The sequence below is a fragment of the Zootermopsis nevadensis genome, unplaced genomic scaffold, assembly GCF_977971745.1.
Source record: "Zootermopsis nevadensis isolate Lab colony 2312 unplaced genomic scaffold, Znev_1.0 Znev_ptg000021l, whole genome shotgun sequence".
In the NCBI taxonomy this organism is placed as follows: Eukaryota; Metazoa; Arthropoda; class Insecta; order Blattodea; family Termopsidae; genus Zootermopsis; species Zootermopsis nevadensis.
This window is the reverse complement of record NW_028259153.1, coordinates 16,824,294-16,840,009: the sequence shown is the minus strand read 5'-3', so window position 1 is coordinate 16,840,009 and position 15,716 is coordinate 16,824,294. Positions and strand designations below refer to the sequence as shown.

General features: G+C 34.1%; 1 protein-coding gene across 7 annotated transcripts in view; it reads left to right on the top strand.

The window, feature by feature from the left end:
• LOC110839191 (uncharacterized) overlaps positions 1-15,715 on the top strand; it is a 49,441-nt gene extending 33,726 nt beyond the window's left edge. For 6 of the 7 annotated variants that reach the window (XM_087352504.1, XM_087352506.1, XM_087352505.1 and 3 more), the window contains 21 exons: positions 472-618; positions 1,386-1,496; positions 1,789-1,960; positions 2,432-2,558; positions 3,310-3,424; positions 3,631-3,801; positions 4,499-4,611; positions 5,134-5,368; positions 5,944-6,111; positions 6,404-6,559; positions 7,089-7,196; positions 7,669-7,848; positions 8,379-8,492; positions 8,945-9,011; positions 9,156-9,297; positions 10,467-10,608; positions 10,920-11,047; positions 11,135-11,282; positions 12,066-12,169; positions 12,709-12,808; positions 13,642-15,715. In XM_087352504.1, coding sequence (XP_087208630.1) covers positions 472-618; positions 1,386-1,496; positions 1,789-1,960; positions 2,432-2,558; positions 3,310-3,424; positions 3,631-3,801; positions 4,499-4,611; positions 5,134-5,368; positions 5,944-6,111; positions 6,404-6,559; positions 7,089-7,196; positions 7,669-7,848; positions 8,379-8,492; positions 8,945-9,011; positions 9,156-9,297; positions 10,467-10,608; positions 10,920-11,047; positions 11,135-11,282; positions 12,066-12,169; positions 12,709-12,808; positions 13,642-13,746 — 2,853 coding nt within the window. In that variant the 3' untranslated portion in view covers positions 13,747-15,715. Of the gene's footprint in view, positions 1-471; positions 619-1,385; positions 1,497-1,788; positions 1,961-2,431; positions 2,559-3,309; positions 3,425-3,630; positions 3,802-4,498; positions 4,612-5,133; positions 5,369-5,943; positions 6,112-6,403; positions 6,560-7,088; positions 7,197-7,668; positions 7,849-8,378; positions 8,493-8,944; positions 9,012-9,155; positions 9,298-10,466; positions 10,609-10,919; positions 11,048-11,117; positions 11,283-12,065; positions 12,170-12,708; positions 12,809-13,641 lie in introns of those variants that run through there. The other variant, XR_015536115.1, reaches the window with a different exon arrangement.
• The last annotated feature ends 1 nt before the right edge of the window (position 15,716 follows it).

Sequence of the window (15,716 nt, the reverse complement as noted above, 5' to 3'; positions counted from 1 at the left end):
TATAGAGAAAAGAGTTAGCTGTGTTCTGTATGATTAGGGTTCAGTTTTTGGAAGGATGTATATTTTCTATCTTTACTGCCATGTCAGGATAAGATCTGGGGCTCAACTAACCTCCTTTTCACTGGTTGGTTCTTTTTTGGGGGTAAAGCAGCCAGTGCATGAAGCTGACCATTCATCTCTTCACAATGTTGAGATCTAGAACTTGTGGAATCTACCTCCACACATCTTACATGCTTTCATGACATGGTGATTAGACACAAAGTCATCCTTGCCTTCATAATTAACATTCAATAACATTCAGTAACCCTAAAATGAAAGACGCACAAAAAAAATTGATAGATTCATAGTTACATAGAACAGAATGACTTTTGTCAGGATTCAAATAAATGCCAGCTATATTGTAAAGAATACTAAATAACTCGCACAGTAAAATTGTAGATTTTAAGTTTAAAATACAATTCATTTTTATAGGAAATTAGTGTGAAAGAAGAAAAGGAGAAGGCATTGACTGCAAATACAAGGGTAGGGTCAGCAGAAAACAAGGAGATAAAGTCCTTGCGTGAACAGTTGGCAGCAAGCAAGACTCAAGTACAGGAGTTGACTGCCAAACTGGAAAAAGTATGTAAAAATGAAGCAAATGCTGATGTCTTCCTTTATGGAACCTACTTTCCTATGTTTATAAAATATTATTAACTTAGAAGTACATCCAAAAACCTTTGCACTGTAGGCTTTTGTTGCAAATACAGCGAACTGTCTAAACTGGTGAATGAGAAAAGACCGAACATTATTGTTGTTGTTAATTGAAAATGCAATGAGAAATTATTGTGTGCACATAAGACAGAATAGACAAAATAATGAATAATTATTTATGTAGTGATATTCTTAGAATATATTGGGGGTGTTTGAGAAAAAGTGCTAAGGAGAATATTTTGACTTAAAAAAGGGAAGTAATAGGATTGAGGATATTATGTAATAAGGAGCTTCATAATGTATACTCTTTACCAAATAGTATGGTGTTTAACATGACATATAACACGTGTGTGAAATGAAAAAAAAGTACAGAATTTTAATTAGATAACCACTATGGATATGACAACTTTTGTGACCTATATAAATAAGTATATAATATTAAAATAGATCTTAAAGAAACAAAATTGTGACTGGATTAAAATGGCTCAAATTAGTGTCCAATAGTGGGTTGTGAAAATGATAATGAGCCTAAAGATTTTTATGAAAAGCTGTAATTACTTTACCATCTGATTTACTATGAACTTTTTAAGGATGCCATGTACAGTTGAGTTTGTTATTCTCATAAACATTGTTTGCTGAAATCAATGTCTTTCTTATACAGCAGCAAATACACTGATGGCAGGTCTCCTTTACAGGTTGAGAAGTTACTAAAAGCGGCTGAAGAAAATCTCAAGACTGAAACTGAGGCAAAGAAGAGTATGGCTGATTTAGAATCAAAAATATCTGCACTTGAAGTGAATCTTCAGGTATTAGGAAATCTTAAATTAGGCTCACTACAGGTGTGATTATGCTTAAATTAACAGTTAAACCAATTCTGAACATATTAATTAATTATCTGTGAGTTTAATATGATAAACAGTGATTATTTTTCTAAAGAGCATTAACCAATTGACCTTTGTAATGAAGATACATTTGTTTTCTTTGCAGTAGGAACTGAATCTTTAAATATTATCTAGTTGAGCTTCATGTTAAATGGTTTAAAAGCAATGTGTTAGCTGTTGAATGATCAGTGTAATGTATAATTTATCTGCATAACAGGCTGAGAAAAAGAAGTGTGAAAGGATGAAAATTTCTCAGGAAAAAGAATTGAAAAATAGGGAGCAAGAGCTATCAAGTTTACGCACAAAGCTGCGTTCACTAGAAGGAAACAATGGTACCAGCAACAAGAAGGTTACGGAGCTAAAAGAGGAATATCAGTCACACATTGATAGTAAGTAAGAGAAAAAATAAGAATGTAGTTTATATATTTATAGTAAGAGTTAAAAGAAAATATTAGATTGGCAGTTTTAGTTGCAGTGGTTAGAATTGAACCTGGGACATTTTCAGTATTAAACTTCAGATGCCAGCCTGATGGTCTTGTGACAAGCATATTTAGGGTTCCTCAAGGACAGAATTAACTGTGGAATTTATATTTTCAATTGAAAATTAATCAGTGTTGGTGTTTATAATTAAGTTCAGCATGAGAAAGATTTTGCACAGAACCAAGGTTTTGCAGAAAATTATTTGGAAATTTCAATTTTAGTGCATTAGGCACTCACAATAGGATATGTTGTCCACATTTTAATTACTGTATCTTCATTGATATAACAATCAACTGAAGTGGATTAGCTAGATCATACAACAGGAGTTGTTCATTTAAATCTGTATCATATTTTAATATAGATGGTAATTAATGTAATAGAATTAGAGGAAGCATTGTCAGCAGAGAGACAAGCATATGAAGACCTTACAGCAAAGTATGAGATCTTGGAGGAGGAACATGTGGTCACCAAGGCACAACTTGTTATGGATAAGGAGGCAATACAAGGGTAAGTATATTTATTGAAATATACACATGAACTGACAATAGGAACACTTCTTTTTAAAGATGGGTTGATATTGTTGCATCAATTCTTAATATTTAAAGAATGGATTTCTACTTTTAATTTCACTAATACAGCATTTTGTTTCTTTCCGTGTTTCCCTTTCCATAAAATTCCATCCAATCTCCTTATAGTTGCTTGTGCTTGTTTAACCTTCACTGTGCATGTGTCTTGGCACACATGCAGTCCAACTGGCCTTAGTATGCTACTAAACCATTAAACCCTGTAGTTAAAGTCTGGCTGGCAGCCTCATAGTACAGGAGTTTAAATTCCCTATTTGTGATAAAATAATAACAGCATCTTCTCTTATGAATAATCTTTGAATGTTATGTATACTATAAAACAGGACAGCAGTGTCATTAAACTGGTTGTGAGCTGGATGACTCGAATTTCATTCCTGACAGAGGCAGGAACTTCCATTATTACTACCATGTCCTCCAACTCTTGAATCCACTGATCCTCCTATTCAGTGTATACTGGGGGATCTTACCCCCAGGAATGAAGTGGCCAAGGTGTGAAGCCAACTGATCAGTTGCATGTAGTGCTGATGTTAAGAATACCCTCTACTAACACTGTGTATATTCATTACATCCTTCCTAGGCATAGGAATATCTTTACTGAACTTTATTAAGCATGCAAAATTGATGCCTATCATTACTTTGTTGTCCAGAGCGAATGTATTTTTTATGCGGAACAGGCAACTTTTGACAATGAAGAGGGAACTAGTAGGAGCAGAGAATGAGCTGAGGATGCTTCAGGAGACATATAATGAGAAGCAGGATAGCTGGATTAAGGAGAAACTTGACCTCCAGGTTAGTAATAATTAATTTTTAACCTAATTCACTTATTTTACAAGGAAAGGTAAGCTTATGGTACAGTGCCCAGCTGTACTATGTATATGTGGTGAAACTTACAGAGTGCTTTTTTATGTGGCAGAACTATACCATGAATAACATTGAAAGGGTTGATTACATTTTGGATGTCAATGTTTTGCTTCTATGTCTTGGTAAAATTGTAGGATAAACTAAAGGAGCTAGAGGAGAAAGTATCGCGCAGCAACAGCAATGACAGTTGGGTTCTTGAGAGAACTCGTCTCAAATCCGCTCTGCAAGGTAAATCTTTGGAGATGGAACAAATGAAGAAGGAAGCCGATATGACTGCAGATCAGATGGAACACTTTAGACGGGAGGTAAATATGAACCTTAGGTGTACTTACTATTTACATATAATGTATGTTGGCACTCTTGTGTGAAGATTGTTTTGCTGATATCCAGAGATTTATCTCTCTTTATCTCAAAAATAAAGTGACTAGTTTCAGGCTTACACACTGTAATGATAATCATTTGTTGAGATTTGTGTTTTTGTTTCGGAAGATGGCACCATCTTATGGTGAGCTTGTTTGTCTATGTTTCAGAAATTTATATATCCTCAAAGAGAAGTGACCAGTATCAGCTTTGTGGTAGAGATATAAACGAAAATTAAATTTTCTTAACATCTTCTAGTATGGACCCCAGATAACAAGTTTAATTTAATTTTTTTAGGAATTTTGATGACAGAATATTCTGAAAAATTATGAATGAATATGACCTGCTCACTGTGCAGGTCCTGTCATATTTTGTCAGTTACAATGTACATATATGTAATTGGATATTGATGGTATATTTTATGTTCATCTGGGTTTGTGTGGTCGTTTTATATCAGATTTTCTAATAAAATATCTTTAAAATTCTTATTTCCCCAAGTTTCTTGCATTCTTGAGCCTATCTCTTTTATCGTGATATATTTTTTGCATTTTACATGTTCCTCTAACACTCTTGGGTCCATATATTCTCCTAAGACTAAAACAATAACAACATTCTGAAATGATTTCGAATTTTCTTTTATAGAATGATGAATTACGCAAAAAGTTAGAAGACTTTGACAAGGTAGTGAAGGTCCACCGAAGTATGTCAGCTGACACTTCTGCCATAGAGAAGGAGCTGCAGTCCATAAAGAACAAGTTAGTCTCCAGAGTTTGTATTTGTTCATATCACTTTGTAGCAAACTTTGATAAAGTAGTTAAATGTAAAGGTTTGAAAGATCTTTCAACTATGTAAAATAAACAAAAAATTTGTAGTAATTATCACGAATCTGTAGTTTATATACCAAAGGATACCTCTTAAACATTGATAAAAACTCAGTGTTTTATAATTTTACTGAAATAATTTGTTTTTGTGACTAAAAAAATAATTATAAAGGTAAAGTATCTCAAGGCAATAAATACTTCACCATCTGACTGATTTTTTGACAATTCAACTGTTATTTAAACTGGAAATGGTTGCGAATTGTAAGTATGTAAGAAATTGTGTCCTATTTTTAGATACCATCCATCAATTTGCCTGCAGAGGCTGAGGAAACACCATAATAGCCAGTTACACAGCCATAATTGAAACCGAATTATTTAATAAATAAAATTTTCAAACTTTCTCTCAAAATTATAAAGTTTATTTACCACTAATAATGTCATGTGCTCTCTTTTTAGACGTTACGAAGAAGAAAAAACCCACAAGTCAGAAATGGCACAACTAAAGTTGCGATATGATGGCCGAGTTGCAGTCATCTGTGAAGAAATCCAAGGCCTGCAGGGTCAAGTGAGTCGATTCAAACGAGAACGTGACACTTTCAGACACATGTTGGAGGGTGCACAGAGGACTATTGCAGACTTGAAGGCATCCTCGGGCAGAGAGTCCAGAAGTTCTGGCAGTAATGTTGATGAGGTAAAGGCAACGTCAAAATGAAACGTTTTGCCATCTAGTTACTTTTTAATTCCTGTGATTAGCATTGCCAACATTGCTGCTATGTGAAGTGGCAAGGTGAAAAGTGCACTAAATAACATTTTTAAATTTTGTGTTGTGAAATACTTTTCAATTGGGGTGATATATTGTGTGGAATGAAGGTTGGTAGAATTTGTTCAGGATCATGGCTAGTGGCAAAGTGTAGCATCATGACATCAGATATTCTGCCAGGGAGACAGTTTAGTTTAGTTTGTTTGAAATATCTGCAACTTTCACAGACATTATAATTAAAAAAAATTAAAAGTAACAGCATCATGACTTCACAAAAATTTTCTGGAGTGACAGTGATGATAATTATTGAATTGCTGCAACTTGGCATGTCAGATCTTATATGATGGTATATTACATCATTACATGTACATCGCCTGATATTGCAAGCAGTATTAAAATCTACAGTATTTAATACCTTGGAAACCTAAAATTCACCACTCAAATTGTAAATGGTCTTTATGCAGTAATATCTCACAAGGTTACAACTATTTCTTTCTGTTTTTCAGTCAGAGGAAACACAAACAAGAATACAGACTTTGGAACAGCAGGTCAACTGTATGGAGGATGAGCTATCTGAAGCTCGACTTGAGGCTTCCAAACTCAAGACAGAGCTGATCTCAGAACGGTCTGCTTGGGAGGTGAAACTTTCTGAGATGCAGTCACATGTAAATGAGGTGTGTTCTCTGATTTTTACCTTAATGTGACAGTATAGGGGATTTAAACCCTCAAATTAAGAAGCTGCCATCTAGACTTAACTACCAGGTTTAATGATTTACTGATATGGTACTGAAACACACATCTAGCTGGATCACATATAAGCAGTGATGCAATTATTTGGAATTTATAAAAGTTAATGATTGATTTTAGGGCATATTGTATAGCACATATTTTTAATTTTCTTACTTGCTCTAAATTTATTATAATCTAGAAGCGCAATAGATATATTGTTTTCTTGAATTTACACAGCTTGAGGAGGATCGTATCATAAGCAGTGGACGTACAAAGATACCCGGAATGCGTACACGAATGGAATTAGCATGGCAGAAGGAGCGTGAAGAACAGCATCGATTACTTCAAGAAACATCTACATTGGCCAGAGATCTCCGTCAAACATTGTTTGAGGTAAGTATTTGAAAAAGATATGTATGCGTGCGTGAGTGTGCGCGCGCGTGTATGTACATTACTGAGTCAATTGAAAATTGAAGACAATTTACTTTTAAAACTAAAACACACATCATGGTGCACAAGTGTGATGTGATTCATGGCAGAAGTGGGATTCTTCCCCTTAACAACACACATAAACCAGCTCTAGAAGCATACTGTGTTCCATAGAGTGAATACTGGGTGTTTGCTCCATGACTCATATCCATCTAGGGCTGAGGTTAAGAACATGGTGCTCTACCTCAACTTCCCGTGTATGCCTATTGGTGTGGTACTAAGGTATAAGGACATTATTACATTTGGTTGCAAGATACTAATTTGGTTACTAAACTTTTTGTTGAAGGCCCTTATATAACTTAGTATTGAGTAATAATGTTCATCACAAATATTATTTAATCTATCATGTTTCTTGAATTGTATACTACAAGTTTTGTCCAGTCTTTTGTAATTTATAGATACTGAATGCTCTTATCTCTGCTGATGTCATCAGGTGGAGCGAGAAAGAGACAAAGAGCGGCTGGAAGCAAAACGACGTCTTGAGCAACTCAAGAAATCCACAGAAGAAGAACAAGAAGAAAACAGGAAGAAAGTTACAGAGGTCAGCTTCATAAAATTGTGGTGTTTCACAGCCATTATGAAACTGCAACATTTTCAAAACAACAGAAACATTGCCAAAACATAATAGATCAGAAGATAATTGGATGTTGCTGAACAAAACTTACCTTCAGCTTGCTGTTATGTTTCACTTCCCTCCCAAGAAACCTTTACATTAAAATATATTAAACTGTACTTTTATGTGTTATTCAGCATGTGTGCAGAGTTAAAAGCAAATATGATGTCAACAGATCTTTAGAAGCATCTTCTATTTATACATGTTTAAGTTATGTGACTTTTTCTAGAAACACTTCTGTATATCTGTATGCAAAATAGTTTCATATTATCACTCTTTATGGAAAATCTGTGGGACTCTGAAGGCAAGTGTCAAAATAGAGAAGCGCTTTCAGAACACAACAATTTTATAATACTTTTCCATCAGAACATAACTGTAACTTGTCCCTTTATTACCATAGTTACAATGTGATCTACTGGAACTTCGTGATGCTCATGCAAAGTTACGGACAACCAATGAGAAGCTACGCCGGGAGAAAGAACGTAATGAGAAGGAACGTGAAGAACTTAGGCAGTTGGCGTCAGGCAGGAGACGAGCTGAGCAAGATGAAGACAGAAGAGTTAACATTTTACTAGAGCAGGTGAATTATTTATTATGTTTATTTACTTGAAAGAGTGTGGTAGGTTTAAAATCAGGCCTGGTATTGAGTTAGTTAAGTTCCAGATATTTTTCTCAGGAAGTGCCATCTTGATATAACTGGATTACTAGCTATCTTGACTGAAATTTTTATTGTTTTGGTCAGTTTTTCCTCATGTTTTCCGTAAGTACTTTCAAACAGACAAGGACTGCCTCCTTATAAGTCCTTACCTACTCACCACTGAAAATTGTCTCATCTTATTTGACATTGTATAATCTCTGCAGTTTATATGCCATCATTAAATTACCTCGATCAGTCAATAAATGGAATATATCATATATCAGCAGCAGCATTATAGATTAGATCTGTTAATTGTTTTAGCTTCAATAATGTTTCCTGTGCTCATAATTCATATTTCTAAAGCTTCTAGGCATAAAAGGGGAATATTACTCTCTTTTATTAGACTTGGAATTATATATTAGTGAAACTGTAGGTTCATTGGTATATTTGAGTAATCTGGTAACTCATTTCAGGTGGATGAATTAATGCGTCTGGCACCCGAATTGTTCCTTCAGAAGTCAACATCAGATTCATCTTCAACATCATCTCAGTCACAGCCAACACCCATTGCACCTAAGAGGCTTAAGGTACTGAATCCAAATTGAGTCATATTTATAATGGGAACAATACTAACATTTCATGTAATATGTAATGTTGAAAACAGTCTGCTTTAAATCTTTTAATCAAACCTTTTGGTAAATTTACTCAAGAATTTGAATATACCGCATTGGGATGTAAATTATATTTCATGTAAACATATCCAACAACAGACTACAGAAAAGATAATACAACTTATATTATGGAATATCAGAAAGTGTACTGACTGAAGAATTGTAAAATGACCTGTGGGTAATTCCGCTTCAAGAAATTTTGGAAAAATCAGTGGCACTGAATATCATAAAATTTTGTACGTTTTGCAGAAAGTGTAGTTCCTGCAGAATTAGCTTGTGCATTTTAAGAGTGATCTTTGTCATATTTTATAGACACCAAGGGTTCATTGCCATGTGACTTCTGAGTTATTGAAATTAACCTCTTTTAGGGTCCAAAATCTCGAGAATCATCAAGAGAGTCCTCTCCACAGTTACAAAGGAAGGAGTTCCAGAAAGGTAGAGTAAAATATCTATCTATCTGTCTATAACTTCTTATATAATGGTTTAATTATTAAGCTCCTTGGTGTGCTCCTTCTGTACTGAAAGTCTGTAATCTGTCCCTTCAGCTGGATATACTCTGACTCTAATTCCCACTTACAGAATCATCAGTAGATCGAAAAATTCAACTTCAGTCAACTGTTCATAGGCTATCTGAAGTTACAGAAGAGTTACGGCGATTCCAGAGGCTGAGTGAAGAAGAACGGGACAGAGAACGAGCTAAGAGGATGTTAGGATTGAGAAGGTCTGTACTGGCATAAGCTAATAATTTGTGTTATCATCTATTTAAGCAAATGTATTTGTATCAAATGTTTGGAGAATAAGTTAATTTTTTACTTTCAGGTACCAGAAAAATTATGTTAATTTTTAATGTTGGTTTCAATAGGTCTTCCTTTCTTACTTCAGTTTTTGAGAGGATGGCATATTCTGTGAATGAGAGCCTTACTCGCTTCTTGAACAGGTTAAAAACTTTCTGTTTGTTACAGCCACAGTCAAAATTTTCATTTTCTTTTTCAGTGGTCTTTTCTTCAGCTGTAAACTTAGACTTGAGTGTATGCATTAAAATACATAAATCTCTTTATATTGACAACAGTCCAGAGTTTTAGGAGCTTCAATTATATATTCTTCAGATACCTTTAAAACTATAGCTAAGTATTATTAGTGCTTGCCTTTACACATTTCATTGGCCTATTTTATTTATAATAGTTCTTGTATAAGTTGCTGACTTCAGCTACAACCATTATTTTTAGTAATGTGGCAAGGAGTAATTGGACAGTGTTGGTAATCACATCTTCAGTTTTAGGCAATAATGAAACACATTTATAAATGAAATGAAGATTGTATGAGAATATCTGTAATTTAAGAGATGTTATGAAAGTTCATTAATCAGAGCTGATCTTCACATACAAACAATGTTCTGTAACAGAACCTCTAAACTTAGCCTCAGGATATATAGTTTGCCTATTTGTCCATTTTCAAAATAGTTTGGTTGAAACTTGATTCTGTTTGCTATTAAAATACTGCTGTTGCTTAGAATTTCGAAATCATGATATTCCACCAGGTTGGGATTTAAAGCAGTAAATATGCAATTTAGGTAAAACAATTGTAAAACTTGTCAATTAACTAAGTACTCTTTTTTCTTTACTCTAAATTGTCCCAGTGTTGTTCTGATTTCCTTGAGTTTGACTGCAGAGCAGCTAACCAAAGGGAATGCATCAGTTAGAATAACTAGATAACCATTTCCCTACTATGATTCATAATTAAAACTAAAGATATATCTTCAAACAGCAACTATATTAAGTACTGATAAATACATAAATACACAGCTGAATATGATGATAAGAATGTTCTGCTACAATTTTAGCCCTTAAGGGTAGTCTGTAACTAATTCAGTATTTAAATTGTGTCTCTTAGAGCTGCTTCAACAGAATCAGATAACCCACCAGACTCCTCGTTGCGTTCCAAGCCTCTGGCCCGAAGTGCTGCTGCCCTACAAAAGAAGGGCAGTCTGTATCGCAAATCACTTTCCTTAGAGCAGACAAGTGGACAAGATCAGGTACAAACATATTCAACTGTACAAGTATTTTGTAATTACCTGAAACTGAAGTAGCTCACTCAGTAAAATAACTGGTTTACAGGCTGTATAGCCAGGGTCTGATTCTTAGCAAGGGTAGGATATCAAGACTAATTCTGGATGTCACCAGTATCATGGATCCCAAAAACTCCCTTTCTGGGAGTAAAACAGTTAAAGCACAAAGTTGACTTGTTATAGTTTATAAGTTGTTACAAAGTTTTTCTTCATTTTTGCCAGTCATTTGTTCCCTTATCTTTTATATACTGTTATATTCTGTCTCACTTTTTCATCAGTCATTCTGGAAGGGAGAGTCAGACAATGAAGGGAGCCTTTCAAGTCTTCAATCTCTGGAAGCTGGTGCAGAAGCACTTTCAGATAATCGGTACCATACACTTCAGAAAAAGGAATCTAACTTGGACAGGTTAGTCACAACCCTATATTATTAAACTCATACAGGGGATCCACTGGCCTCACTGACCCAACAGTAACAGTAGTGTTAATCTTTCAGCCGCCTTTCTGGAGGGTCAGCACAAAGCGATGTGTTACAGTCAACAGAAAAGAAGAAAAAGAAGGGTTTCTTGGGCAAATTGAAGAAGCTCACAAAGTCACGCAGCATTGATGATGGTGTCTCAGATTTCACAACAGGAATGAGTCAGGTAATTATGGAAATGCATTACTGTTATGTAATGACTGCTGAAATAATTATATCTGTGATTCCAAGACTTTCTGCTAGGATAGAACCTTAAATTAGACCATGACAACTTTCTTCCATATCCTGTCCAATTCATTATGTATTAATTGATCTGTTACTTGGGTCTGTTATTATGACTAATTGACATATTTGTTAAATAAACTATTAGCAAATAAAACAATAGGAACTGTACATATTTGACGATGTGGAAATCCTGGCTTATTTGCCAGATTTTGACACTTGGCTTTTGTGAATTGCACCAATGATGACAGTTGTCGGGGGTCAGTGACCTTTATATGGGTGGTGTTTCTGGCTTTGTGATAGTATCATTAGAGAGGATTCCTGCTCCCCACATAACCATAATAAATATGGTAAATATAATTTGTGTTTAACCAGAGATAAGCTCAAAAGAGTAGTTATTAAAATAACCAGTCTAAATTAAAATTTAAATGTTTTGACTATTTTTGTTTAATTCTTCAGTATGCAAACACATGAATGAAGTAATTTTAGTAGACACTCCACGTGACTGCAAATGCATCTAATAAAGATGCTGTGTTCCATAGAACAGTATAACAGTAATGAAAGTATAATAAGTGTAATTGCCAGTTTATCCAGAAACCACTGATTTCCATTTGCTTTTTTGACCACATTTTTTATTTTGGGATTTCCATGAAGAATGTACAAGTAACAAAATCTTATTTTATAGCTGAAAAACTGAACTATATAATAAATTAATGTTTCTGTACAGGGTGGATCTGGGTCAGACATCAGTGTATCAGAAGACAAGGGAAGGATGAAAGATCGTATAACAGGCATCTTCAAGAAGAGTGGGTCTACATCCAGAAGTAGCAGGTAATGTGTAATGCATACAATTAGTCTCTAAAGCAATGACTTCTTTAGTGATCAACAGTATCAGTATAGAATAAAGACCTGTCTTGGATTCTGTTTCTGTATCCACATCATGGACTGATGCATGAAATAAATTTGCTGATATATGTATAAGAGACAGACAGAGAGAAAGAGAGAGATAAAACCATTAGGGGTGTCAGTCATTATGTTTAATTGATGTATCTGAAGTCCTTTTTATTACTTTGCAACTACCGAGTTTGAAACTAGACTAACATGGTAATGATATTGCTATATCTTCCACTCCAGATGTAATCCTTGTCCAGATACAACTTGGTTTTTTGAATACATTTCCTCCATGTCATATCTAATTTTTATATCACCATTATTTGGGCTTTTGAGTAGTGGCATTTCCTTCCCATCAGTAGTAATGACTACGTTCTTTTGATGCATCTCAAACTCAGTAGTAAGTAAATCATTTGTGTCAAAAGACTTGAAGCTAAATTAAGTTATACAATGATTTCTATTTCTTTATGACATCACAGCATAGAACGTAATCCTGCAGTGCCAGATCGTTCAGATTCAACGCAGAGACCTCTTGTGAGACAAAGCAGTAGCAATACATTGCCCCGACCATCACCAGCTGTAAGTTATCTTTCTCCAATGCCAAGAGTGTTTTATATCTTAACCATCTGTAAGACTGTATGTACAATTTCATGGGCCAGTAGTCTGCATTTAGTAGTTTTATATCCCACTAATTGATAGAAAATGTTACACAAATTATGAAAAAGTACATTTTCCCAATGTAACTTCAATCTTCTTAAAATATATAATAAAATTCAGGTCAATACACAAACTTTATTTAGATGTGTATTGACCTGAATTTTATTATATATTTTAATTATAAAACACAAACATGACGCATTTAAACCTTAAATTCAATCTTCTCCTGACAAACACTCCAATGTAAATTATCATTCCTAGCCTTAGCATTCAAAGTGTTTTGTTTGTGTTTGCATTTCCTTTGAGCATCCTAGTGGAATCTATAGAAGATTTATTGTGTTGATGCATTAAGAGATCATACAATATGTAGGAAATGTGTTCCTTAATTCTGACAGACAAATAATGGATTAAGGCTTGAAATTATTTAGTTGCTTCCTTCATCAGGTGTCACCAAACCATTATTTTAATTTTTCATCATTTCTATATGTCTCAGAACAAACACGCAGACTATAACACTACAGAATTAAACTTGCAGGAAGAAAAATAAAGCTTCATGGAGAAAGTGAACCACAAGTTACATTGGTTGGTTCCAGTGATTCCCATATTTTATCATTCCATAAACTCCTACATTGAAAAAATTAGAATGACTGCACTTTGTTTATTTTGGAAAATAATTCTAGTCATTAATCATAATGTATACAAAACTGTTCCATTCACAACAGTAAAAGGATTAATATTTCTTGTACTTTCTGCAGAGAAGTGATGTAAGTGCATCAAGCAACTCCCGACCATTAGCATCAAGTTCCTTACGATCACCAACTCCAGACACTTCCAGCACTCCATCACGAGGCAGAAAATAGGGTGTTTAACTCCACATTCATCATGGAGTTAACCTTTTAAGATGATACAGAGCAGCTGTATCGGATGTGGAGTGGATGGACTGGCAAATGAAAGAAATTACAGGGAGTCTGAACAATATTATGTTGTTTTCCTAGCAGATACACCAGTGTATGGTAATGGACCATGAATACGAATTTATAGTGTCTAAGTCTGAGCTAAGTTCTATATTTTCATGAGGTGAAAAATATGGAACTGTTCATTTGGTGAAAGTACTCAGAATTTAGGCCACTGTCCTGCAAATCAGTAACAGAGTTATAATCCCTTGATTTATATTTGGATTCATATGAAGCAGTAGGTATCACTGAGCCATGGGTTATAAAATGATAGTTTCAGCTGCATAAGTTTTATAACACCAAATAAAATTTGGAAAATGTTAATGACTAATTAGTAAGAGGAACAACTCAGGATGGTCAGTAGTCTGGTTAAGATTTGAAAGAAATGCCTCAAAAATGAAAGTTTAGAGTTTTTGATATTAAAAACTATACATGAACATTTTTAATTTTTAATTTTGACCTTAAGGGAAGGAAGAGAAAATATATTACAAATTTTGAAGTGACTTCAAAAACTATGGCAGCCAAGTTTTGGATGCTTCTGCACATCTACTGTCACGTGCCTTTATGAACCAACCAGCTTCTGATGGGTGGTGTAAAAAGTATTCAGTTATTTCAAGTGTGAAGCAGACACTATTTGTATTCTCTCTCTCTCTTAGCACCACTCACCTTTATTCGTGTCAGTTACTTTAGCAATACACATTTCATACAATGCTACATAAGAAATTGCAAACAAAATATTCAAAGATTGAGTTATGATATAGTCCTTCCTGTCCTTATAATGCCAAGTTAGCAGCAGAAGTCTGCATAACATTCAAGCACTGATTAGACTGGTTCTCTGTATCTGCCATTCTTGCTACATAAAACATTCTCCAATGACTGGGGAAAAATCTCTGACTTTGTTCCTGTGACAACCCACCACATCATGAAGGTGTACGGTAGGTGAGTGGTCAGCAGTATGCTCTGGTACTTTTTCCTAGAGAACTTTCTGCCATCATTATGCTATGGCCAGGAGTGTGGGTAGACCCCATAATCATTTTGGATATCTTAATGAAGCTATAAATTGTGCCCTGCCAGTAATTAGTCACTTAATTGACTCAGCTATCCTAGTTGATATGCCAGTAGTTATAGGAGTATATGTTTCTTACCTGAAGATTATCCCTATACTTACAAAGTAAAAGAAAATGAGTGGCACTTTTTGCGTGCATAGAGGTTTTTTGACAGTGTATATTTTTAAAAATAATTAACAGGAAGTACGACTTTACAGTCCATGTCTTGTCCATTATTAAATTCAAATCTCTATTTCTGATTCTATTTGTGGAAGAAAATACGAATGTGAATGAGTTACTTGCACTCTCATTTGGATATTTATTGTTATTAGGATCATGATTTTGCTGAAAGTGGTCACTAACATGTTAATCATGTATTATAAATTGAAACAAATTAGTATGAGATCACTGTTGTAAATTGTTGAAGTACTTTATTCTGAACTAAAGAATTTAACAATTAAATTTACAATATATGACTTATTATTATATAAAAGTTCTAAATAAAATATTTATCATACATATAAAATTGAAATATTCACTTAATTCTATTCACAGTCACATGACAGATAAGGAAATGACATTATGATTTTGTGTTTACAATTTAAATTACTGGATGGACTACACTCTGCATATGTTCATTGTTTACCCTTTGTCAGATTTCAGTTGAGTGTACAAAAGAGGATTTCCAAAGAATTGTTTGTAAATTACATGATATAATTAATGTATACAATATTGAAATATACACTGTGAGAATGCATATAACTGCATTTATAGGAAAACAAGACATATGAGTAAACATTTTTATATAATAAAATACTTTAATAATTTAAC